At 41.2% G+C, this 27,726-nt stretch overlaps 1 protein-coding gene across 6 annotated transcripts; it reads right to left on the reverse strand.

Annotated features, from left to right (window-relative positions):
- Window positions 1-2,077: 2,077 nt before the first annotated feature.
- On the reverse strand, window positions 2,078-27,575 carry sema6d (semaphorin 6D). 6 transcript variants are annotated; one of them, XM_028437516.1, is made up of 20 exons: window positions 27,304-27,570; window positions 16,957-17,125; window positions 15,673-15,784; window positions 14,593-14,653; window positions 14,384-14,446; window positions 14,167-14,268; window positions 13,863-13,953; window positions 13,537-13,656; window positions 13,134-13,222; window positions 12,166-12,383; window positions 11,333-11,464; window positions 10,610-10,765; window positions 9,070-9,243; window positions 8,720-8,860; window positions 8,447-8,524; window positions 8,282-8,340; window positions 7,658-7,714; window positions 6,964-7,146; window positions 5,853-6,094; window positions 2,078-5,764 (listed from the first exon to the last, which is right to left on the reverse strand). In XM_028437516.1, exons 2-20 carry the CDS (start codon window positions 17,075-17,077, stop codon window positions 4,634-4,636), a joined length of 3,330 nt encoding a protein of 1,109 aa, XP_028293317.1. In that variant the 5' UTR covers window positions 17,078-17,125; window positions 27,304-27,570; the 3' UTR covers window positions 2,078-4,633. The 6 variants fall into 6 exon arrangements, 5 of the variants coding, with proteins under 5 accessions (XP_028293317.1, XP_028293326.1, XP_028293335.1 ...); XM_028437525.1 differs by lacking the exon at window positions 27,304-27,570 and adding an exon at window positions 26,518-26,732; XM_028437534.1 differs by lacking the exon at window positions 7,658-7,714.
- Between the last annotated feature and the right edge of the window lie 151 nt (window positions 27,576-27,726).

Raw genomic sequence — 27,726 nt, forward strand, 5'->3', positions numbered from 1 at the left:
GCACTTTTTCACGAAAGAGACATGTATATGTAATTGCTGGTTTCACCTCTAGGCTTTCAAGAAAAGAGGACAGGAAGTGTACAGATGGATGCTTCTCGTTTTAATCGGTATCTTTTAATTTCTAAAGGGATGCTGCTGAGCGAGCCAAAAAGCAGAGAAAATGGATCAAATCACTCCCCGTGTTAGTCTGTGCTCTGTGTGGCGGAGCTTCATGAGCTCCTACAGATTTTATGTGTTTTCAGCTTTCAAGTGTGACGGCAGCTTTAATTTAGGCAATTTCCTTGACTGTGTATAGGTAAGTGACCTTGCTTGGTTTTGCCTTTTTAAAGAGAAATGCTGTTGAGTCCTCTGAGGACACACTTGCATGCAGAAACATGTCCATGTGGCTGCAAATTCATGCTTTTAGTCCAGGAAAAGTCTGTGCCAGTAATGAGCCTTAAGTGTGGCCAGGCGGACCAACAAATGAATGAAACAGCTACAGATTTACTGGCTGTGTTTGATTTGCCTTTGCTAATTCAAAGAGACCATCTGATAAATTGAGAGGATGGGATGTACATCAGAATAGCAAGAGGCCCCTTTTTTTGTTGTTACCCATTCCTAACCACATCACACCCCCAAAACCCACTGAAACCCCATGATGAGGGGAGTGAGTGTATGCGTGTGTGGAAGAGAAAGGGGTGGGGGGGGCAACTGGTTGCTGGGATGTGTGAGTTTTCAGGAGGTCTTGTTGAAAGCAAATGAAGGAGGACTTGTGTCAACATTCTGACTGCAGCGATGAGCCACAAAGCCTCTTGGACAAACATCCAAAGGCTTGCATCACCTCCTTGCAAAAAGGAAGGAGCTTTACTTTCGGAGCCCTCCCACACTCTTTCTTTATGTGCAAATTAACTTGATAACAACCCTGTTTCCTTCCCTTAATTAGTCATTTCAAATGATTTTATAGCTGCCAAACCAAATTCTTAATGTCAAGCTTCATAAAGGCTTTCTGTTTTAGAGTATCTGATGTTTGTAAAGGATAGTGTTCTACTGAAACTGTAACTTGTAATTCCTTTTATGTTGGCATTAACCAATCCACCCTTGGATGATTCCTAGCGGTGAGATGATATACAAAGTTCACAACCCCGGACAATATAAGATACTGGGCTCACGAAAACAATATTTTTTTTGATTAAAAAAAGACACACAAAAAACAACCATGCTTTAATTTGACTATCTCTGGGCATACTCAAACATACTCTGGTTATATCCAAGAGTTAATGCTAGTATGCATGACATTGCTTATGTGATAGTTGTTTATGCTTAAATTAATTGAACATTTCACAGCTGTCTTTTGCCTAGCTCAGGCATTGATCAAGTACCAGAGAGCATTGTCCTGTGTTATTTTGTGCATTTGTGCCCAGTTGGAAGATTACCTGCAACATTTGTTTGTGAACTGTCAAGTTAGGGCATATTTTTACCCACTGTTACAATCAGAAATCAATAATAATGCTCCTTAAAGAATTAGGGATTGAGTTTGGTTTAAAAGTCTAAAATACTGACAAAACAGTCAAAGGTTCTTTCTTAGTTGTAAGACCTTTATGTAGTTCTTAACAGCTGATTAATTTACTTCCAGATCAACCAATTGAACAGGGAATACCCCTTATTTAACCATCAACCCTTTGAGTCCTTGCAGTCAACCAGTCTTATCACATACATGATCCTTATCTGTGTGCAACATCAGGCACTGGATGTTTATGCTTCTTGCATCTAAACACATGCAAGTGCTTTTATATGCGTACAATCCTCCACAGCCCGTCAGTTGCTTTGACAGTTTCCCCCAAGCAGTAGTTAGTCCAGATGTTTAGTATCTATAGCATCCAACTTTCCCACAATCCATTTACGGTACCATAGTGTGGTAACTGTGGAGTGGCCCCAAACATCAAAACAAAACCAGTCCTAAAAATAGTCTACAATCATTCTGCAGGCTGGTGGTCAGGTCCGCCGTTCTGCTACAAAACGTGTTCTCCAAAGTACGTTCTACGACTAGAATCTTCACTCTTCTGTCCCTTTATTTGAAAAATCCAACAAGCCCACTCTATCTGTGCAGTAAGGTTTTATTTCAACTATACATGCTGTTAAAAAAAAAAAATCTTGAAACAAAGACCATTATTTACACATTCACAGTACAGCTTTACAACATATCTACACGCTCAAATTCTCTGCAGGTTTTTTATACAGCTGGCTTGACAAGGTCATGATATACAGTACTCAAATAAAAACTGACACGAAGAGTTCTGCTTTTCCTGCACAAGCTCAGACTAAAGAATAAAGGCCTTAATTTAGATTGCAACAGAAAACCCTGTTCCTAATGCAATGCACATAGGCAGTGTATGTTGAGTGTATGCTTGTAATGTCAGTGTCTAATGTGTCAAGTAAAAAAGAGAGCCCGAAGCATTCTTAGATGAAGGGCAGAAAATCTTTACATACAATCGTTATTTGTAAACAAAATATAGCTTTGGGCTGAACAGGCAACTGACACTCCGAAGTCAACCCAAGTAATAAACCCAATGCTACTAAAATGGATCCCTCGCTCATCCCTATTGGCCACTTTAAAACAGCTGCTGACTGTAAGCCTGTTAGAATTAGAGATTCTGCATGACCGTCAGCCGTGCCAACAGGCGGCTTTTCATGTGAACACTGTGGTAATATATTGGCTGTGGGCGGAATGTGCTGTGTTGAGCCGACTGCTCCACAGTGCAAGGTCTCACCACATTACATCCCACTTTCAAGGAAATACATTCACTGGATGGCACCTCTATGTAGTAAATTAACACCATTTTTTTCAACATCACCAGAAAAACTTAAGAGTTGGTCCAGATTTGATGAACATTTATTTTATTGTCTTTTGTTAGAGGCATTACCATTGAAACCATCATTTTTCATCTTCTATCCTTCAGAATAGGTAGTGATTTTCAAACATCCTGCTCAAATTCGGATCACTGGTCAGATAATATCATACAGAGGACAAATTGACACTTCCAAATTCTATACTGTAGTAGTCTGTTCTGTGAATAAGGCACACATTGCACAGATTCAGGTTCACTTGCCTAAAAGTATTTATACTACCTATTTATAGTATTTAAGTATTTACAGGAGGTTGTCATTGCCAGCATGACTCATTTGGACACCTTGGTAGATTGAATGTGTTGATTGTACACTGTTCACTTGTAAGAAAGCAGCAGAAGGGGCATGGGCTGCAGAAACAAAGCTGGTACACAGAAATTTGAAGGGTCAAGTAAATATCAATTTAAGCCTAACGTAGGTGGGACATGATTAACTTTTATAGGGGGATGTACAAGTTCAGTCCATATCCACGAGTTCTGAAATGTTGGATTCTGAGAGGCTTTATCCATTGGTGAGTTTTTACATTAATGTTCTTCTTTAAATAATAGAGTAAACTTAACAATACCCATTCAAGAATGGGAGGAGAAATTTATCTTTTTTTACTTCTTTGCTACATAAAGACAGACAACTCACGAGCTTCCCATTTGATTAGCATAAAGAGGCAGTAAAGTTTAGGAAACCCATCCTAAAGAACCATCTTCCATCCTGTATCAGTTCTCAATGTTTGTTTGGTTGCCTAAACCTGAACGTCTTGGCCTCAGTCACTCATACAACACAATAGACCCCCATGTCACAGGCTATCCAAGCCTGATAGAGGGAAAAAAATAGACTGTATAAAACCAATAGCAGCAGTTTTACTTATTACAATTTACCAGTAAGTTATAAAGTAATTGTTACAGTGTACACCCATCACGACCATTTTGTCAATGCCAAACCTCACACAGTAACACAGGCTGCATGGTTTTGACCCAGTTGAGTTGGATTTTATGAAAAGAAGAAATGAATTGATATTGTAAGATGAATAACAGTGACTTGGGTCTTAAACTGGTTGCAAAGTGCATCGTCTGGCACATGGCACCATTCTTTATTATCTTGCGTGCTTTCATAACACAAATCTGCTTTTCAGTCAGCCATCACACTCTTAAATGCAATAGTTTTAACTGTTTTTGCCTTCACTTGGTGGTTGTTTCGGCTGTTTGTAATGTATCTACAACTCCACACACACACACACACAATGTAAGTTTCAGTCTTCCTTTCCCCTGCCATCTCTCTACCAAATGCAAGCTGTACATCTTGTCTGTGTTCTGTTCACATTATTGGGAAGACAGTGCTCAAGGGCAGTGGGAGATTAAACCAACTCTTCAAGTATTCCACTGTTCTGGCACCACATGCACACATGCTGTCGTGGTCCCTGCTGGTGCCCTAATATTCACCCAAATATGGGAGTGGGTGACGCACAAACCCTACACACAGTTGGGAGCAGTAGCTTCCCACTGTTCACTGTCCATATGCTGTGGCTACCATAAGGAGGGAGATGGGTTCACAGGGAAGACAATGTCCCAATGAGTATCTTTGGCCACACAAGTAATTTTCCCTTTTTTAGTGTGAATGAATATGCACATTGTTTAAAGGGGCAACACTTCTTATTTGATACACAAAGACACACTTGGCCTTATCCCATCTTTGTCCCTCCAAAGTCCCCGGGGCTCCACGGCCAAAGCAAAGAAGCCATACTGAATCATATATGTTTTTAATAACTGTACTTATTGACCACTCGCATCTGTTGAGTCTGTGGGGGGAACCCATTGGGTTTAGGGGGTACATCTGGCTTTAACGATGGAGTCCTTTTAAGCCCTGTGCGAGGAAGTGAGCCATGGCCACTGTAGCTGCTCTGTCGTGATACAGAGGGTTGGTGGGGTGAGTGCATTCCTGCTGCCATCACTCCACAATGAGAGTCAAGTCTGGAGGGAGGTGTCGGAGGCATGTAGCCCCCTCTGTTCATACTGTGTTGGCGAGACACAGACACTCCCATTGTTACTCCATTTGGTGCAGTGGATAAAGACTGCCTGTGAGAGGCACTCCTGTGAAGTAGGTACCCCCCTCTTGGCCTCTCCAGGGTGCCACCCATGCTCAGGCTCCCTGTTGGTGTTGTGGGAGTGGTAGGCAAGGGCACATCAACCCTTTTGGTGGGGCTGTGCCTTGGGAGGGAGGAAGATGGGGAGTAAAGGGAAGCCTCACGACTGGGAACCTTAGGCGGTATTTCAGTTAGTTCCTCCATGGGCTCCAAGGAGAGGTGCTGCCTCGAACGAGGCATTGATCCTTCTTGAATAATGGCCTTGGGATTCGCCACAGAGTCATTGAGGTGTTTTAAAAGGTCATTAAGAGTATTTCTGGCATCCACAGACCTTTTTGGGTCTTTTCGAGTTCCTTTAGAGTCTGGGTTTTTAAGTTTCCTTTCAGATGAATGTGGGAGTGTATCATCTTCACTGTCAGGGTTGGGTTGGTCATGTGTGGCATTGGGTAAAACAACTGCACTTGGGATGTGGGAGTGTCCCAGTGCGGGGTGAGGATGATGGGTGTTTGAGTTCACTGGAGCAGGGGATGAAAGAAGGAACTGTGGGCTTTTGGCTGATGTGTTTGACTCTTTACGGGGCACGGCCGTCTTCCCTTGAACCCTCTCCCACTGGTTCATGATGGGTTGGAGACCTTTTTGCTGAAGCACAGGAGTAGATTCAGGTGTGGGCAGAGCAGCCAGCTCAGGGGGTTGACAGCCATCTCGAAGGATCATGGTCTTGGTGTCCCCGTTGGGCGTATGCAGGTCTTTACCATTGCTAAGCAGATTGGTATACAGCTTTGGAGAATCAATGTTGGTTTGGTACTCCTAAGAGTATGAAAATATGACAAAAAGGGTTACATACAGGAAAAAACCTCTTGTTCAATAGCAAATCAGGCTTTCTTTGTTTTTCTACCTTTACAGGGCTGTCGAACAGGCCGTTGAGCTTGAGAAAGCTTCCAGTTGAGTCGGAGCAGGATGGTGCCGATTCAGCATCCTTGTGAACACGCCTTGGTTTGCGTAGGAAAGAATCTCGGTAGCAGAAAACTATTAGGCCAGCCAGGAGGGCACCCATTAGAAAAGCAGCGAACACGCAGGTGATGAGGATGTTCATGTGGACCATCTGGTTGGTCTCACCTGCTTGGGTATCCCACATATCTACAAAAAAACACAAGATTTTTGTTAATATAATGTTGGTCTGCTCAGTGATGAGTCCCTTCTTACTCTTTCAAAGCAGATTGTTGATTATTTGTGCGTCTACATTTTACTTTCCCTTATTCACAAGTAAAGTATTAAATTTTAGCAAAGCCCAATGTTAAAATGATATAGAAGAGAAAGAGAAGAAAATTGAAGAATCACATTCATACATTCATTTACCATTTATACCAAGCACTGTGTTATATCAGTTTCTTTATTTCCCTTATTCCAGCAGTAATGTTTATATCATGCAACCTGTCATTGTAATCACTGAAAAATCATGGTTGATTGATAAGTAAAGAGGAGAAGTGGTGTTTGTTTTCCAGAAGCTCAGAGAGTCACCCTCAAACACAGGTTTGTTAGTAACCACAGACATTGAAAGAGTTAGTCATCCACTGTGCAGCCACAACAGTGATGTACTATAACAGAGAAGGCCCAGTCAATGATCTACCAGCAAGGGTCAAGTATTACTAGAACTACGCTTTAAAATCTATACTGCCAGAGACAAAAACTAAGCCCACACAGAAGAGTTTCATGAGAAGTTGACGGTGTCTAATCAATGAACAAACACTTCAATGAACAAGGAGTCATTTTTTTAAAGAAAGAACAAAGAAGTGAAAAAAATAAAAGTACAATGAACTGTATGGAGAAACTTAAAATATGCATAAAACTGAATAAAAAGAGACAAACTTTGAACATGCTTAGTGAGCTATTAAAGGACTAATTGTTACAGTGTGAATGCATGTGCTTGGATAGGCTTAGTAAGCGTTTCTGGCAGCTATCAGATCAGTTTCAGAGCAGCATGCTGGCTGCCTCCCCATGGGCCTTACCCTCTTGCCCCCCTGGGATAGAGTCTAAAGATTGGGAGGAGGCTGGGTCATCCTGCTGCACAATGCCTGAGCCGTAGAGCTCTGGACCAGACCCAGAGCTGGGGCTCTGAGTGGATATGAGTACAGGGGGGTGTATGGGCCCACTGGGCTGGACAGTGACAGGCGGTGATGAAAAATCCATGTCTGTGGTAACAAACAAACTGTTAACTGTGCATTTGAGTGCAGAGCATCCTGTTAGCACCCTAGTTAGGCATCAACATGGTGCATGAAGTAAATAAATAAAAATAATTAACTAAATCTGATCACATTCAGAAACATTTGATTTCATATTCACGGGTAACAAAAGTACATTTTCGTGTTTGCTTTCAAAAAAGGGGGGAAAACAGAGAATACTGATATTCAAAGAAGTCGGTGCACGACAGTGAGGATCTTATGGGATGTTGGTTAGCATGCAAGTGAGAGGATTGATCATACCAAGGAGTGATGGATGGTAATGGAGGGTGTGAATCTGAGCTAAGAGTGAGCACCAATGTCACCTGGTGGTGTGAACGTTTGTTATGATAGACAGAGTGGGTGATCTTAGCACTCAGGAGGTGTTTTAATACAAAAAAGGAATGACTGCACTGGAGGAAAGAAAGGGGTGGAAATGCTGAACTCAAGGAGAAAAGCCATTGGAGTAAAAGATCAAACTAACCAGAGGTAGGGTCGCCAAATGATTTGTAATCTGGCGCTGAAGTAGTGCCCAAAAACACTAAAAGAATTACAAGGACAAGAAATCATTAAAAGGGAATTCAGAAGTTAAAATAACTAAAACCTCTAGGAGACACCAAGAGTGCACAGATGGTTGGTTTAGGAATTATAATCTCAAGCACTCGCTAACAGTGTCTTTTTCTCACTGGAGGCCCTCTGGTTCTGATCAATACTGAGGTTGAACCTGGGTCATGTTTAGCTGATACAAATGAAGACTGATGCATGAAATTAAATGTATTTCGCTGTCGCTAACTGTACCAGTTAGATCTAGCTTTTGAACACGTCATCATTTGCACCAGCTAAACATGATAATTGACTGTACATGTCCACATATCTGCCTCACATGTAGTATTAGTTACAGGTGGCCATATACTGCATGTAGACATTTGTGTTAATACTGCAAGTAGATTAGTGTAAGAACATGTTATTGGTGTGGTTACAGGTGTGAGTGTGCAGAAATACAGTATGATGTGTGTGAAAAATAGTTTATTACGATATGTGTGTGTGCGCGTGCGTGTGTTCAGCTATGTTGCAGGTAGATGAAATGATGTGCAGATGAGATTCGCACCTTGACAGTCACCTAGATGGGCCGTGTTTCCATATTGAACATCTTGCTCGTATCCAGACCTGACAGGAGGAATAAAGAGATAAATGTATTGAAGGCCTGTAATTGAATTGCGTTGGTTTATTTCTTTATTTTTCGTCTAATGGTGCAGCCTGGGCTTGAACTTACAAAACACCAGGCAGTATCCTCTCACAGATACCGTTGGGCTTCCAGCCGCAATAAGGATCTCTTGAAGCAATGCAAGATCTGGAACACCACAAACCATCAAAACACTGGGTTTAATCATTGTGGAAAGTGCCCTGTAATCATTTGGGACTGACTGAACATTAACCACAATAACAGGCCACTATCTGTCCTTTTATTACATTTACCTGAAAATAACAAAACAATAAAGCTGCACAGCTCTGGTTTGGTCCTGTTTATGGACTGGATGTTACTTACTTGTGGCAGGAAGAATGTCTCTCACAGCGACTGAGAGGAACACGGATGACACAGCTTGAAAAAGCAACGTAGAGGCAGTGTGCGTCTTTGTCCACATGCAGTGAGAGGATGCGCTTGTCATCTTCATGGTTCGATAAACACCTGGAAAAGGAAGAGAGAAACCTGATCAGAGGTTCAGCACATAGGTCTGTCAATAGATTTAACCACATGCTCGACAAAGCAGTTTGAAAAAAACCTGCTTTAAAGCCAAATTTTAACCATTTTCACATGGGGGTTTGCAGGCGTGGTTACAAAATACCAGGACTGGGCAGAATTTAAAGAGAACACAGGTGAAAAGCACACGTCCTTACTTGGCCCTATTGAAGACATCCATTTCTTCCAGCAGCAGGCTATCGTTAAGAGATGCAGAGGTGGTCTTCGCTAAAACCTTGAGAATGACTCCTGACTCAGCCCCGATGAAGACCACAGTGTAGTTCTTGTGTGGTCCAGCCTCGTTATCCACAGCCAGCGCCGTCAGCCTGTACCTACACAGCAGAAGCATGACGTTACTCACACCACCAATCACGCTGTTCAGACCGCAGTTTGTAAAAATCTGCTAGTGTACAGTATATATGGGCTTTAAAATGTCCCTATTTACGTTTCAGGGCATACTCATTTTAGTTGCAAGTCTGCATTACTTTACACTTTTCCATTTTGATTCTGTTTCATCGTCTTCCTCTATATTTGACTGAATGACTGTACATCGAGAAAACTTCCTGAAATTCAAACCAAACATCCTTAAAATAGTCAAGTACTGTCATTAATTTCTTACTTTATATGCTTCAGATGATTTACAAAAACGTGAGGGTTACAATAAAATAATGCAAGATTATGTTGCGAGAGCTTAACATGTCTGTAAGCCACACTGCTAGAACCTCAGCCACCCATTTTACAGGAATAATACGATGGAAATGCCTGACATGGACCCAAAACATCATTGTGAAACTTTTGATTTCTGCCAACTGGCAAACCAACCTCACTTTTGACACAAAATCCTGTGTAGCCATGTGGTTGGAGATTAAACGCTCAGGTAAACTAATAAATTATAAGCTAAACCTCTCTTTGTACCAGTGCCTTTTCAGATTTGAATGCAATCATATCAATCTGAGCCGCTTATTCATCACAACACACTTTTTCAGCCACAGGATAACATGATCGCTACTCGAACTGTAACATGTGGCATGAGATTTTTAACTGGATTATTTGTGGAATTTGACATGTGTCCGTTTATCACAATGTCGCGACATTCGGTCAAGTAAAAAATAGCATGCTAATGCTAAATATTGTCCCAAAACATGGATGTGTCATTATGGGGCCCAATTTTAAACATTTTTTTCCAATTTTTTTCCTTTTCAGAATGTGAATTACACTGTTTTCCGCAATCAGTAAAAATCAAAGGTTCTAAGTATACTAAATTTAAGAAAATGAATAAAGAATGATATAATTTTTATTACATTTATCATAAAGGACAGATGAAAAAAAAAGTTCAGACGAAGATAAACCTTCTGTGATGTCTAAGTATGATGAGTAAACTTCTTTAAAAGCAAAGGTAACATTTATTTACATCAGTGACTCATGGCAAACTATTAACTTCACTGAAATTAGGTGGCTTGCTGAATAGTTATTGTTCTACAATAATCTTACCTTCTTAATGGGTTTGTTTTCTTTCCTTGGAGGATACATTTAGAATTTGTTACATAACAGCAGACGGCCCACTAACAAATTGCTTAATAATGCCTCTTTAATAATGTTTTTAATATTGTTAAAGAGACCTGCCATTTAAATCTTTAAACTGTTATTCAGAACACCAGGAAGTTCTACCACACAAGAATCCTCCCCCTCTATCTTTACCTCACTCTTGTTTTGGTGAACCAGGGTTCATCCCCAATAGAAGGCACAGCTGTGTCCATGAGGGGGTGGGACTTGATGAACTGCAGGGTATCGTCCGGAAACTCCACAGAGCTCTTTAAAGACGCAGCTGGACCGTGACCTGCACAGCACCCAGGTCTGGAATAAAGAGGGCGAAAGGTCAAAGATCATCCTTTATGATCCCACACACCAGGGAGCGATAACGACGTGTGTTGAAATGGATGGAGAAGTGAAATGAAAAGGTGAGGCAGAGAAGCGTGTGCTCATTAGGGCCATATAAAAGACCTGAGCTGGAAACATAAAATATACATATGCATGATTATCCTTCATAAATGATTTACTGGGGCAACGAGGTTCTGTGTGGACTGTGCTTCAGACAACAGTGCAGGGCTACAAATATATGTGCTGACTGTAAACACGTTAAATATGCAACATGTCTAATTATGCCAAATTAATTATTTATTCATCAACAGATGGTCAATGTGTGTGTCTCTTAGTCATGAAAAAGGTTTTATTTCTTGGCTTTAACCTGGACAAAGGACGATCAGGAAAGGCAAACTGCATGTGGTGAACAGCTGCTTAGGATGGACCCAGCTGCTCAAGCTAAGGCCATGTTTACAATCTGCCTCATGTTTGTATTATAGCATATTTGTTTAGCTTGCTTTAATATACATAGAAAAAGGAAGACACCGGATTGGTTCGTACCGTGGTTTGGGCAACTTCTCCTCTGGAAATGGAGTCCACACAGAGTCGGCAGTCTTTTGCTCTTTAAACCGACCCAAGAAGACTTTCTCAATGTCCGCCATTGAGAAGGCACACACTGCTGATCCAGGGATACTGCAGTGAGGCAAACACATCAGTATTATATCCATGTTTGATTTCTGCATTTTTAGTCTTAAAGCTGCTAGGGACGATAACTTTTTTAACAAAGAACGTCATAGTGAGGGCCCCATATATCAATAAATTGAGGACAAAAAGATGTAAAAGGAAGAAATTGCAGCTCAAAAGTTTGTTTTGATCTCAACTGTAAACAGTCTCTCATTAACATTGTCAGAAAAGTTTTGCATTGAGTGATGTGGATTCCTGTAGATATTTTTACTATGATTTTTTTTTGTTTCTTCATCAGACAAGGAGTACAATGATTGGCATAACCCAATTTTTGTTCTAGTTTGTTCCAGGTATTTTCTGTGATTTCACCTCCCTGCACAAAACATTCAATTTCATATGGATTCAGATCTTTCTGCGTAAACCCAGAAATAAACACCCACCTTTGTTTTGACACAACTTTCAGTCTTGAAAACACCAGAAATGTGTTGGAGCAAAAACAAAAGATCACAGGACTCCACATCCCACAATGCAATGCATGAAACTTTTCCACTAATTTCAATAAACCGAGTGTTTGCAGTGAAGATACAACTTTTTGCAGTGGAAATTTCAACCCCATGCATCTTTTTTTTTTGAGTAAATAATCGTCTAATAATCTGATTTATTGACCTACACACACAGCAGCTTTAAGTAAACAAGATGTCACTGCTGACCTGTTCATCTGTGTAGTAAACACGCCCACCACTGAGGGAACCCCGTCAATGTCTATGATGCCAGTGATGGACTGGAGAACATCAAAGTAGAAAAAGGACTCTCCTGGGACTGAGCAGTTCAACCTTGCCTTCACGAACGACGTCCAGTGCTTCTCCAGCACCCGCTGTGACCCACCAACGTCATTCTTACAGATCCGAGCCACCCGGGAATACACAACCTGCAACCGGCAGAGGTTTAAAAGTGGACTTAGACGAGTCAGATGGAAAGCATTGAGTGGACGTCACACAAAAATACTTTAACATGCTGAATAATATATCTCTCCATCTTGCAGTGACTTGGCACAGATGACTTCACAATCACATTTTGAGATTTGGTTGAGCAAGTACTGATTAGTCACCTGAAACCAATGTTTTTTTGAAAAAAGAAAGACAACTCAAGAACTATGTTAAAGTGATTATATCACCAAAGCGTAGCGTATAAATAAAGTACGTGATGCAGTTCGCTTTAGAGGGTTTTAAAAATGTATTACTGCAATCGTTCATCAGAAACTAGGTGCCACCCCAGCATTAGTAGGGATGAAATATTTATTAGGTGGTGGCTGATAGAGGATGTAGGTTTCCTGGGGCTTAGCCAGCCCAGCTCAGGATGAGGCCTGGTCAAATCTAAAGTTGGCTTCAAAAACAGGACATCCTAACACCCTGTGTGTGTGTTTGATGTTTAGAGAGGAGAACAGACCCGTGCTAGGGCAAATCTTCTCACTGTGTAATGGTTTCACGTTAGTGGGAACTGGTGTTAAAAATGTTTTTGGTGTATTCAGATGGGACCTTGTGTTGTCGTCTAATGGGGCACCATTTCCACTGAACTAGTTGATGACAGGAACACATCCACCAAGGTTGTTGTAGGGATTTTTTAAGGATAAATCTCTGCAAATTTTGATGTTTTAAAGCTGGCAGGTAGGTCATCTTACCTTTCCAAGATTGCTGTGCTCTACTGCAATCTCACGGTAGAAAAAGTACACATAATTCCCATACTCGGCAGCGTGCAGGAAATGAGGTTCTGGTGGAGAGACAGAGGCATAGAGTTGAAGTGTATTTCTGCACTGTCACCAACAGTGCTCATGTTGAATATTTCAGGAATTCGTACAAGGCTGTATATGACTGGGGGTGACCTAGATTTGCCTGGGAGAAAAACAGACCATATCACTACAGAACTTTGCATGACAGGAGAGCACTGTGTCACTTCAAAAACAGCTTTGACAGCTTTGTGCATGCATGGCCACTAAGCTAGCTATGTGGTAGACGCATATTTCTTGATGATAGTAAACGGGAGAGAGGAACAAACATTCAAAGTGACCATGGTCGTTTGCGTACCTTTTAGCCACTTTGAGTCGTATTTGATGGTTCTCAGGGCTGATCCATCGCCCATACTGCGGTAGATGACTGAATCACTGGCCTGGAAGTCCGCTACGGTGGCAGAATACAGCTTCCCCTCTAGAAAAGCAAGTAAAGAAATGCTGTAAAAGGCAATGCTTTGTTGTTGCTCTTATCATGCATAATTGGCTGAGTTGTTATCGCTGCAGGCATCATTTTACTGAAGCAAAGACTCAGAGGTGATAATGAGAGCATAAGTAGGAACCCATTAGTTTTCCCACTAGAAAAAAAACAACTACAAATGTGGGTGTCTGTTTGACCCTTACCGGCAAAGAGGGCTACGTTTGTTTGCTTGGAGTCAAACGGGCATCGTGCCAGCCCATTGATCTCTTCCCCATCAAACTCGAGGTTATCCAGCTGGAGAAAACACAGCAATCACCCACACGTTTACAGATAATGGTCGATATAAAAAAACAATTTTTAACACCTACATCCACATAAAAGAGCCAAATAGATTTTATCGAGCGTGTTTAAAAATAAACTGGGTAAAGTGTGTGTTAGATATTACAGATCTGCATTTTATTCACACATGTTAAGTTGCCTTGTGAGACAGTGACCCAAGATTCTTACTCTGTAGTATCTGCACATGGGGTTGAAGCCATTGGTGCCACAGATGAACACCAAATCATCATTCCTGGGGACCAACACTTTGATGAAGTTGTGGCACTCATCCTGTAGTCAAACACAAAAAACACAAAGAGGAATTAAAGACGAAGCCAACTTCTCTGATGACATTTTCCATCAAAACATTGAGACGCATCTTAAGAGGTGCTTTCACTCTACATACTCTGTGTTTCCCCTTGACTGCACACATCTCTCTGTCAGCTTGGCCCGATCGCCACGTCAGCTTCTGTGAGAAAGAAACCAAACAAAAGCCACATTAAACAGATGTATGATCCATAAAACTGCCGTAAAACACACGTTTTACAGCCTGTCCAGTTTGTGATGAATGGACCTGTATTTTCTTCACAGAGCAGCTTGTAGTAAGAATCTTACCCTATAAGGAATGATCTCATTCCTGTAGGACTCCCTCAGACTCACGAGGTACACCTGATCTCTGTGGAAAGACGGCAGGACACACGGTTACAAGCAAATACAGTTACATCTCTGTATTGTTCAGTTATTCAGTATTTTAAACATTACCAAGTGTAGAATGATTAGTTAATGAAAACAAAAGGACTTTGGGAAAAAAAATGTTTTTACTTCCATCATGTGAATTAAGTAGAGAAAGTAGAGCCCTGACAAACATTGTCAGGTTTAATTTAATGTTTGCAATTGGAGGGACTGATTTATCTACAACTGTTTGAGTTGGTAATTTACAAAATGATTTATGTTTTCTCTGCTGGCTGAATATCTACCTGTAGCTCTGCTTAAAATTTATTATTTTATACGACATAATACATACTATTAATCATTAAAATATGATAATCAATTACAGTGATACATTGACCCAGTAGTGACACGCTGCCTGAGTAAAGAAATAAAATAATTTCAGTTCAAAATAAAAAATATGAAGAATTAATCCATCCACCTGTACCTTGAACAGACCATCTTTGAGAGAGCAAAAAAAGGTGCTATATAAATCCAATGCATTATTATCATCTTATTGTCAGGTATCATTGCTAACTTCTAAAATCTATTACATCTTTTTTTTTTAAAAAGATTATTACAAACTCAGGATTAACTAGTACAGTCTCGTGGCAGCAGAGTCAAATGATTGTGATTAGCACAAATTCAAAGGTGGGAGTTTTATACTCGAGATGTCAAAGTGATTTCCAGCAACAGTGTTAGTGTCAGCAGTCAGATTAATTCTAGTGGCCATAAATACTGTAAACATGTAAAGATGCCAAGAAATCCCTGACATCGCATCAAGCCGGGATGATAGATGCTTTTCCTAGATCAATACTGGCCGTATACATCAGTGCCTTGCCTAGAAGCCACGGATCCAATAACACTAAGAGCTTTCCCCTCCCTCACGTCACAGTTTACCTGCCAAAGAGTGACTGAGTGTACTGATGAAGAGGGGGTGAAGAAGAAAGAGAGAGAGAAAGAAAAGACAGTGTGTGTTGGATTTACCTGCCAGCAATGAACAGTGTGTCCTGTATCTTGGTCATCAGCTGAAAGTCAAGGCGATGCTGCGACTCGTTGCCAGAGGGCCTGCCTCTGAACACGGGATACCTCAGTGAAACTGCAACAATAGCCACACACACACACACAGACTATTGATCCCAAACCAGTGGTAGAAGCAGACATACTTATACAGTTACAGCCTTTAGTGACCTCTGATGCAATTGGATAAAAATAGATGTATAGTAATTTAATACAAATCTTTCTGCCGTCAGTGTAATAGTAACTTACAAATAGAATGCTTCTGTATGTTTTCCTCAGTGAAATCTTTGTGTGTGTGTGTGTGTGTGTGTGTGTGTGTGTGTGTGTGTGTGTGTGTGTGTGTGTGTGTGTGTGCGTGTGCGTGTTAGATAATAGCTGCTCTTGTCACCACATCTTTACTTTGTTCCAGTGCATCACATGAATTACATTCAACCAGGGTCTCTACTAAACTTGTGATTCTCAAACTTTTTTGGTTTTCATTGCTAAATCTAAGTACCCCTTTATCTGATTACCACATTTTGCTTAGAAAACTATTTAAAAACAACTGGATGAACGACTGATGATGCACTTTAAAAAGAATCACATTTTGCAAATAAGTGGAAAGAAAAAGTATTTAATGTCATGGTTCTCAACCTTTTTTGGATCGTGACCCCATTATGATATCAAGAATTTCTGACGACCCTAAAGGAATGATTTTTTCTACAATTAGTTTTTGATCATGTTTGAGCTCAGATATTTTAGTTTTTACTGCATTTTAGTTGAACTAGATTTATAATAAAATATAATAAAAATCTATTTTCATTTATCAGAAATTTCAGGCGACCACATTTAAACTCCAGGTGACCCCACATGGGGCCCTGACCCAGGTTGAAAAACCCTGATTAAGTAGAGGCTGAATAGATTTATTTCTATAGTTTTTATAATTTCCGGTCATCTCACACCTGGGGTGGGACCAAGACCGACACTTTATTTGTTAATTTTCCACTTTCTCTCTCTTAAGTACCCCCTGTAGAGCCATCGTGTACCCCTAGGGGTACGCATACTCCCATTTGGGAAATACTGTACTAAACATTCAACATGCTGCAAACACAAACATGCGACCTGGGACACTGCTGTTACTTGTCATAATTAACAATGCAAGGTAAATGCTTGGAACAATAATAGATGTAGCCGGCTTAGTTGGTGACATTGTACGTTGTGTTATCCCAACTCTTTGTTTCTGCTGAGCTCATTTGCATGTGCAGCACTCACAGTTTGCATCGACCACATCGAGGGGTACGATGTCCTCCGGGAAGCTGACTGCGAGGAGAGTGCGTGAAGCTGTCAGCAGCAGCAGCAGTTCACTGAGCAGAAGCACAGCTCTCTGGCCCATGGCTGCTCACAGACGACACTTCCTGTTTCACACTGCTGGAGATGTTACCTGGATGCGTACAGAAGAAAAGAACCTTCTGTCACACATAGCGTGTCACAAATGAAACATAACACATTATCCTGCTGTTGCCAAAGAGACCCCTTTTAGATCTGTTTTTGAACTTAAAACTATTTAAATCAAAACTCTTTCTACCAACTTTTGTTCATCAGAACAAGACACATGCATGTGTTTATGCTTTGTAAAAGTCCGGGGTGTCAAACTCATTTGAGTTCAGGGGCCAAATATGGACCAGTTTGATATCAAGTGGGCCGTAGATTTTAGGTTAACATTTTTTTAACATTATTGTGCCCTAGTTATCAATATCAGTTCAATTCACTTTAAAAAATCTTGATTTTGTTTCCGACTTTTGTGTAATTTAGAGGAATTTTGTGGAATTGTTTGTGAGAAATTGTTTATTGTTTAATGAAATAGGATCCCCATTAGTCTTTACCCTGGTGAAGACTGTTCTTCCTTGGGTCCCAACAAAAATCACAAGAAAATAAGTAAAATTGCAAGATTTGTAGAAAAAATACGAGTTATTTTCACAATTTGCAATTAAAAATGACTGCATTCATGTGATATAAACAAAGGTAAAATGCAAGCCCCTGAATAATATTGTGGAGTCGCTTAATTTGAGAAACCGACTACAGCTTAGCGCTGGGCAATATATCATGATCTAAGACATTTTGTCAATATAGAAAATTACAATATCGCCTATATATATTTTAAATATTTATACAATCACACAGTACAAATCACATAATATAAGTATTTAATCAGAGTACAGTCAGTGTACTTTACAATTTTTCCATATTTCTGAGATAAATAATTTTATAGCTTATTTTGTATTACAATACACGTTTTAGGAGTTGCTGCTTTCGTTACTTCTGAGAACAGCATGAGAAGCACAAAACTTCGCCTAAACAAGTCACACTACAAAACAAGTCACACTCCAAAACTCACTCACACACGCTGTCCCTTAAAGGAGAATTGTCTTTCTGGTAAGACTTTATTGAGTTAAAAATATTGAGATTTATATTGTATATCGCCATGTTGAGAAAAATATAGAGATATGAGTTTTGGTCCATATCGCTCAGCTCTACTCTAGCTTGATTTTTTGGAGTTTCATTAAATAGCTAAATTTGTTCATCTACAACTGGATTATTTGGTAATTTAGACAGTAAGTAATGTCATTTTTTCTTTCTCCTGCGTGCTGAATGGGATACTTTAAAGGGCCGTATTTGGCCCCTGGGCCTTGAGTTTGACATGTGGTCTAAGTGCTTTGTGCTTGGGCTTCGGACTCTATCCTTGCTTGCATGTGCTGTCCGAGTGAAGGTCAGCCAAGAGACTGGTGGGGCGTCTCAGTGTATGTTGGATGCAGCGGAAGTCCTCTGTGTTAGGAACATGGGGTTCTGCTGTGTCAGTGCATCTGTGCCCTGATTAGTTCGCACAAGGCCGGCACTAATCATCACATTGCTACTTCATCAGCATCAATGGCGTAGCCTCTGCTCTGACCTTAAATCAGTTGGTTATCCTAGCTGGTTCATAGTTCTGCTACTGTATTCCTTCTTGTGCTCATTTGTTTTGACACTGTTGTGATTTTTGTGGATTACAGTTTGCACACTATCCGATTGTAGACATGATAAGCCAATAACTGCACAGGGAATTATTTAATGTGGGAGTGGCAGAGGTTTAGTGTGTGTATGTTAGTGTGTAGAATAAAGCTTTAAAGACAGGCGGTGTCTGTGCATATTAATGATCGTGTACATTCAAATATTTATAAGGCAAACAAATTATTCATGCAGGCAAAGCCAGAACGGATATAAACAATTTACTGGGGGACGTCACACAGGCAGAAGGATGGATTAGCTTGAGGCACACACTGGGATGCACACACATGGCCGCACATCCATAATCACTCTTTCAAATGTTGTTGATGCAAAGGCCGGTGCGTGTGAGCACGTGCACGGTATTGACTCATTTTTCAATTAGCCCCAAAGCACACCTGCTCCAGTGCGGTCTGTGAGCCCTGCCTGCCAAGCCATTAGTGCTTTGATTGATCCACACAGGAAACATGGCTGATCGGCAGCCAGAAAGAGAGACATGAACATTAGCATGACTCTGTGGACATGTGAACATTGTGTAACAGAAATCTGCTTCATGTTGTTGGTGAACAGCTTTACAAACATCTCCACATGCTTGATTTAAAACACTGAATAAATTGTGTTGGATATAGTGTCAAATGAATATTAACACACATGGTTGAGGGGTCACCTAACAACAATTGTCACTACCAGCAGTTGTCTGTTTACTTCCTGTTTGAATTTGAGTTTTTGCCCTTTAAAATCAAGATGTTTGTTTTGATAAACTGTTATTTATATACTGTAGTGTCACAAATGACACTATTATTTCATTTTACTTGCATGTAAGGGTGTCCTGATACAGTTTTTTCACTTCCGACATAGTATTGATATTAAAACCATGGGTATTAATATAATGGCACATTGTATTGGATCGAATCATTCTTACTTTTATTACCTATTTAGCAGCGTGGGATGTTATAAAAGGCTTCATCAAGTGATATTACCCAGAGAACAATAGTCAGCAACAGTAAAAGTGTGAGAAAAACTGACCCATTTATTGTTATCTAATACTAGGCTACATACATTTTAACCTTAAACATAACAACATTCTACAATTGAGTGGAATATAATAAAGTATATAAGAACATCCCACAAAAACAATGAATATACTGTACTGAAGATTTTAGATGTAATTTGATGCTTGTTTTTTGCTGAAAGCAAACCAATATCGGATCAAGACACTTGTATTTACATAAGATTTTGAGTTATATTTAGAAAAGTTTTACACTTCTTCTTTACCTCTTTTGAACATGAGTATCTTTAATGAGAAGATTATCAAATATGCTTTTATTTATTTATTATCCTGCTATATCACATCCATTCTGTGAAAATTGAAGTCAAACACCCCTGTCTTGCTATACATAGTTCCCATATGACGTCAAAACAGCTGTTTACAGCCAAAATAGCACAATATGGTAGTTTCATGATGGGTTAATGGTGCACTAATCTCCGCAATAGTTCAGTTAAACGTGGATTATTAGGTAAGGGAAGTCGGCAAGTCAGATTCGTAACTTCAGGATAAGGATTGGCTCTCATGGCTGGGTCGGTCGGGTTAGAGTGTGAAGCGGGGCTGGGCTCAGGCCGTGGCTGGAGGAGCAGCCGCTGCCGCTCTCCTCTCCCCGCCGTCAGAGATCCGGTGATCGGCCCACCTCGCCGCGTTGATGGTGCTCCCCCCTACTCCCTGGCCTTGCCGCCATTGTCGGCCCCCTTCGCCTGGGGTCGGAGCGGACGAGCGACCCGGCGTGCGTGGGGCGGTGTCGAGTTGCCAGGCAGAGGGGCAGGTCTCGGCGACTGGCGGTGGCGACTTTGGACGCACAGCGGGGCCTTCTCGCGGATCTCCCCAACTGCGGCGCCCGCCAGGGTCCTCCCCCTCCTATTGAAATCCATGATATAAAGTGCCTTATTTACTTAAATAGTTTTGCATAGCCTGCCTGTCACAAGCCCTTTCACATTTGCCATCACGTTGTACACAGCTTTCACCCAACCATTCACAAACTGGTCCTACGCCTCGAGTGATAGTATAAGCACTTTTGGAACAAACCAAATAGTTTAGAATGACTATGTTCGTTATAGCAGGAAGGTATTTGTGGTCAGCGGTATTTTGGTTTGACAAATTTCGTTCGGATCGAGACTGATGCATTCTGTCGTGCTGTTGTATCTGTGTCTCGTTTGTTTATCTAACCATCTCTGTACTGTTTATGGGTGGAGTACCCGCCATTTGTGTTGGTTTTATAAGACTTTTTAACTGTCTTTTGTGGAGTAGAATACAGCAAAGCAGGTAAACAATACAAGTGTGCTTCTAAGCTTGCCCTCACATGGCGTCTCCGGGGACGTCACCTGGCCTGTGGGAACTGTGTATAGAAAAGTGGGAGGTTAAGTAGCTTTTTCATGGATGGTTTATATTGGGAGCTTTAATTCAGAATAAAAATGAAATCCTCTTTAAATTGACCTTATAAACACTCAATTCCTAATGCAAATTTAATCTGAATTACACACACACAATTTTTTTAATATTGCTATTATTCACGTTAGTTACAAACGTTGCTCACTGAGGGCACCTCTTGGTCAATATTTATGGGGCGTTTATTAGACCCACTTAAATCGTTTTTAAAAGCCCTTTGTGCAGTCACAACTTATCCTGAGTTACCATGACTACCTGTCAACCCTTGACCTGTTCTACAAGAACATGTCAATCTGAGCCTAATTTGCATATATATTTGAGGAACAGATTCCTTGCTTTTATAGATAGATATGTACGCATACCTTAGGCTCTGAAAGACTCTCAATCTGTTCATAACATTGTCATCTCCATAAAATATCGAACTGTTTTTTTCAAGGAATAAAATATTCAATATATTAAAACCAGAGTAAAAATAATTTGCGAGACCTCATAAATGAATGAGTTCGGCACAGTCATGTTTACCAGAAATTAAACCTCACAATTTAGCTTTTGACCTCAGGGTGAGGGGGCGCCCTTATCTGTTCATTTACAACCTCTAATAATAGGTAGTAGAAGAGTCTCCTCCAGCCCAAAGCCGTCCAGACACCCGCTCACAACGGCCCGGCCAGGTACATTTATTAGCAGCAGACAACCTACGTGTGTGTGGAAGTTCTTCTAAACAAAGAACAAAATGAGCTCTGTGTGCTCCTGACTGGCACCACTAAATGTGCTTTTTATGGTGGGTCTTTGATGAAGTGATCAGCTGTGTTTGGTGCTTTTTCTTCATTTTATTTTGTTTAAATATTTTTTAATCAAACTCAATTTTTAAGTGTTATTGTATCAATATTATTTTTTGTAGTTTAATACAAATAAGTGGCACAAACTGTCAGCTCGTTAAATAATTTTTAAATCCAAGTTGAAGGTTCTCTTTTTCTCTACTGACTATGACTGAGAGGGAGATTTTTTCTGTTTTTACTGCTGATTTAATGTTATTATGTACTAACAGTAGACTGTGAAGAGCTGTCACCAAAAGCAGCTCGCCAGCCAAAAAAGTGTGTGCATCCCTGGTATAAAGCCTAATTTCCACATGATCAAGTGAAAAAACTCCCTTCATAAGCAGCACCATGTATTTACATAAAAAAATCATGGAAATTAAGGTGAAATAGAATTGTAGGTAATCCCAATATTTTAGGCATCTGTAGGACACAATCAAGGCTTTTCAGCCCAGTGGGGCGCTATGTCATTGTGGTCTGAATGAAACAAACCACTTATCCTAATTTGTCCACCCAAAGCTGTTAAAGTGCAGGTTTAAGCTATTGACAAAATAGGAAGTTCTTATGAAGGCCGATGTGTGTGCTTTCTGTCTGCACAACCACCAATGATGGCGGAGAAATCACTAATTCTAATCAGGAAACAAATTATTCTCTCCTCAAACGATCCACAGATCTATGCACACAAACTTCCAGATCTATAGACAATCTAGAACTGATGACACAGCTCTGAAAAGAGATGCAGCTGATTAATTTTTTATTTTAAATATTGCACCAATCGCTTAAAAGGTGTGGTGATAAACTACATTAATTCTACTACTACTACTACTACTACTACTACTACTACTGCTACTACTGGAGAGGGATCATGGAACAGGAATATACACCAAGTGTGGAAAAGATACAAAATAAAGGTAAATAAACCATATCATATGAATACTATACAGGTTGCAGACGGTGCTCATAGTTGAAATCATGGTGGGACAGCAGGTAAATAATTTCCTTACTAGTCAAAAATTTGCAGCGCTGCTGCAGCGCCTCACTTCAAAAGCACTCACATTTGCACTACTTTGTCCTGCCTTTCTCCTTCACTAAACATTTCTCCCGACAAACACTCTGAGCACCAGCAGGAGCTCAGAAAAGATCCCCCATGATTCCTTGCATGGTAATAGCTGTACTGAAGAGGTGAAGGCTTTTTTCCCTCCAGAAACTTTAATGTAAAACAGAAACATAAGACATCCAGAGGTCAGCGATCTAAAATTACTTCTCAATCTCTATGAGCCCTGCATGTTTTCTGTTGACTATTCCTCAGCGCTCTCTGGTTCCTGCCCTCCAGTGTGTGTGTGTGTGTGTGTGTGTGTGTGTGTGTGTGTGTGTGCACACTATAGGCCTGGACAAGCCTAGAGACGATAGGCTTGTCACGCAACTCAGTCTTGCCTTACACTATTGCTGTTATTATGGGCTTTTCAATGTCCTACAAGCACACACTTTCCCTGCTGTTGGCTCAGGCCTACAGTGTTAAACATGGAGCGGGTAAGGAGGAGGGGGGCTGGGGGGAAGAGATATCTGATGCGTTGCTATTTCTGCTGATAGTGCTTGCTGGGGTCGCTCGCCCCAATGCTTAAAGTTACAGTTGAAGATTTGGAGTTCATGGACTTCTGTGACAGATTAACACGTCTTTATTTCCTCCTCCTTGCTGAAACGTGGAAGCTATTGCCTGTATTCTGTTACAGCGCTGAACAAATATGTTTTTGTGAGGAAAGATGAAGTGAAAAGATGGCAAACAACAGAAGTGCATGAGGTTTCATAAACCGTGACTGCATCACAACACAGTGACTGTTGCTCCTCGAGGCTGCTCTACTTGTCATCTCTCTCTGTACTGAGCTGTAAACCAAACAGCACAAGAAACGAGATAGCCCAGGAGTTCAGTTTCAGGCACCACGCGTGACAGTCTGTCCAAAACAGGTTACATCCTATAATCACGATTCTGCCTCACAGGAGAACGAGCCGAGGAAGATGATTAGAGCCGCTGCCACACAGGCCCAGAAATGATTACTACTCCGTTTCCCCACTTCAGTAATAACCGCTCCCCCTAATCGCATGCTATTTACCTAAGGATCGTGTGTGTGTGTGTGTGTGTGTGGGGGGGAGCTTGGTTGAACTTGTTGCTTCAGAGATTTGTCAGGGAAGGGCTTTGCCATCCTACGCTGTGCCTCCTTGCTTTTCACTCCACATTGGCAGGAGGAGGAGGGGGGGGTTGTGAAACAGGAGAAAGGCTTTTCTCAGCACTATTTTGCTGTAGGAAGGCACAAAGGCCCAGAGCTGCAGGTGTGATCAGGAAACAAAAGGGGCTTTGGGCTACTAAACACAATAGAGCCCCACCCCCGGCCAGTGGATTTACGCTGTTTTTAGGGCCACTTCTGAGGGAACAAAGACAACAACATCAGCACGCAGTCTCCAACCCCTGCACACACACACAGTGTCAAAGTTTTATCACTCCCGCTATTACGTTTTTAACAGTGTGATTTGTGAGCAGCAGCTCAGGGAAACCATAAGGTTGAGCAGGGTTAAAGCTGATCACTGTGTGCTTTAATGGCCGGTGTTACGGGGTTACAGCTGGCTGTAGGGAGGTTAACGCTGGTCGTTCTGGTCACTGAGTTCTGACCCCGTATCCAGCGAGGTGAAGTGGCACACAGCAGCCTGTTGTGCTGTTAAACCACAGCTGGTTCTGGTGTTATTGGACTGGGCTGTAGTGGGAGCTCCTGCACATGTCGGCTTTAGGATTCTGGCAGGTACAACAAACTCTCTAATATCTGAGTTCAGCGACTCCAGATTGTCATGGTTTCTAGATCTTGTAAAGCACTTGTCAAACTCAAGGCCATGGGGCCAAATCCAGCCCTTTAAAGCATCCAATTTGGTCCACAGGAGAAAATAATGTCAGAGAAAACATGAATTATTGTGTAAATTACAAATTCAGCAATTTAATGAAACTCCACTATATTTTTAGGGGCTTCCTTTGTTTATACCAGTGGTTCCCAAACAGAGGTACAGGAGCAGATTTCAGCGGGTACTCGGAAAGATTTCAGAATTAATTAAAAAATAAACTGGAAATATTCCTAGTTCTTTTTTAGGCTATTTTTTGACCAAATTTGCCACAAACTAACAATTAAACTATCGCTTAATAAAACAATATATTTTCTTGTATTTTTTGTAAACAAGATTAATTTATGCTGTAATTATAGTAGTTGTTTTGAATTTGTAGATTAAGCTTTAGAACCAATGTTTAAGACATAGTTAGGGGTGTAGGAGAGCCTGCTGTTCCACAAATGAAAAAGCATATTAAATTATGGAGATGGTACGTGTGATATAAAGAGGGGGTACACATGATTTGACCCATTGGAACCACTGGTTTATACCACATGAATGGAGTCATTTTTAATTTCAAATTGTAAAAAGAACTCTCAATTTTTCCTAAAAATCTTACAATTTCTCAAACAATGGCTCAAAATTACACAAAAGTTGGTGACAAAATTGAGAATTTTTGATGTGAATTGAATTGATAGTGAAAACTAGTGCACAATGACTATAACATTATTCTTTTTCTCCCCATTTATAATCTGTGGCTCATTAAGATCTGGTCCGTATTTGGCCCCTGACTAAAATGAGTTTGACACCTCTGTTGTAAAGCGACTCCTTTATTACAAGTTTTATTATTCTGCCATCAGCTTCAACCATCATTTATAAACAAAAGTTGGACATTTCTAGTGTAACACACATCTTTAGTTTTGTTGTAGCTATTATTTCTCACAGCTACTGTGTGCATCCTGCCTTTCCCTGCAAGTTTTCTGCGTTTGTGAATGGTTCTCCAGCTCCTGCTTTGCGCATACAATCCACGCAGCAGCCCGGCTCCTAATGCTGGCATTGTGTGGGACCATAAAGCCAATTGAGTTTAGTCCGTGGTGAATCTTTTCAGGGCCGCTTTAGTCCACATGTTGGACAGTGACAAAAGATAACAAAGAGGATGGAGACAGCGGTGCAGTGACAACAGCAGTGAACATCACTTTCATGTGTGTGTAGTGTAGTGCACTGTGCAGGGATGGGCTTCCTGCTGCTCTGCTGCCAAACACGGTTTAAGCAAATTCAATATCTAACACAACACCAGACACTGGAATAATCACGTTTACACTTTGTCTTTCTTATATTTGTGGACGAGAAATCAACAACTCTTTGGACATCTGCTGATCTAATCCTTCTTTACTATTTGAAATCTCTGCTGTATTACAATGTGAGCTTTCAATAACGAAAACGTGTTATTTTGCTCATTATAAGATATTAAAACTGTTGTGGGGGGAATAAACAATTTTCAGTAAGCGTGTTTCTGTATTTTGTATTATTATCAACCCCTATCACCAGCTTTTTGTGGTAATATCTGACACATTTCTTCAAAAAGTGGATGTTTCAGGTCTGATATCAAGAAGCCTCGGTGTCCTCTATCCAATAAAAAAGGAGAAAAACGCTCCCACTTTGTCCATGGTGACACGAACCTACCTCAAGCATCCAAAATCACACATGAATGAGGCGCTCCGATTCAATGTCTTATTCCTTCGGTAATCCATTGGCTCGTGTTATTAGTCCTGTTATTTCAGGCTCCATGCGAGCCCTATCCAGTTGCGCACGGATTTCTGCGCCGCTCAGCTCACGTAGAGGGTTCGGAGTCGGACTGTCTCCGTCTCCGGGTCCCTGCGCTCTGATGAGTGATCATCAAAGCTGTGCTACGACCACACAACACCCCCCCGCCCCCTCCTCCTCCACCATCTCCTCATCCCTGCCTCTTACACACACCGGCCCCCTCTCTACTACGTTATACTTCGCATTAACTTTGGAAACCAGAGGGAAAAGACATAAACATTAACGATGCGCACCGAGTGTCCCCCTGGTCTAAAACAACAGCGCGTGCGTGGAGCGCTGGAGACACGCAGCACGAAGACACGGGAATGAAATGGTTACTTTTACGCACGATACTTATGGGATCATAAATTAGTTTCCTCATTGTAAAAGTTTACAAACACGTTGAAATAAAGCTAAATTACAAATTTCCTAAGTGCATTCAAGCGGGACGAGTTTATTGGTCCGTGCGCTCTTGAGAACCACAGTAAAAAAAAAAAAAAAAAACCCAACAAAATGCAAGAGTATTTCTATCCTGCAACCAGCAGCTTTGCAGAACGCTGTGGTTAGTCGAAAGATTTCCCCCCTCTCCAGTTTCCCCTGCTCGACTTTCACTGCGTAAAACGGCGCATAAAAGTAGCCAAATCCACGCAGCAGCCAGAAACTCACCTCATTGGAGTGGCGTGTTTGTATCCGTTTGTTTTGCTGTAATCCAAATAATAATAGTAAAAAGATGATTTCTGTGAGTCCTAGTGAATCAACTTCTCCAGGCAGGGAGAAAAACAAACTAACGCACGGCAAATGGTGTAATTCGAGCCGTGCTAAGTCAATCCGTCCACTGAGGGAAGCGCAGCCTACCAATAAGCAGCGCTCTCTCGCCAGTCCCTCCCCCACCATCCATCTCTCTTCACCGGGTCTGGGCTCCCGTGGCAGTGCTCTGGCTTCCTTCCTTTCTTTCCTAAAGCCCAAAGAGAAAGAAAAAGCAACCCCCTTCTTTCCCCCTCCCAGTCCTCCCCCTGTGTGACCCCGTACACCCTCCTTTTCCCCCCCCACTGTTAAACCCCCATCCCCCAACACCAAGTCAGCAAGAGC

Source organism: Gouania willdenowi, chromosome 3, assembly GCF_900634775.1.
Source record: "Gouania willdenowi chromosome 3, fGouWil2.1, whole genome shotgun sequence".
NCBI lineage: Eukaryota > Metazoa > Chordata > Actinopteri > Blenniiformes > Gobiesocidae > Gouania > Gouania willdenowi.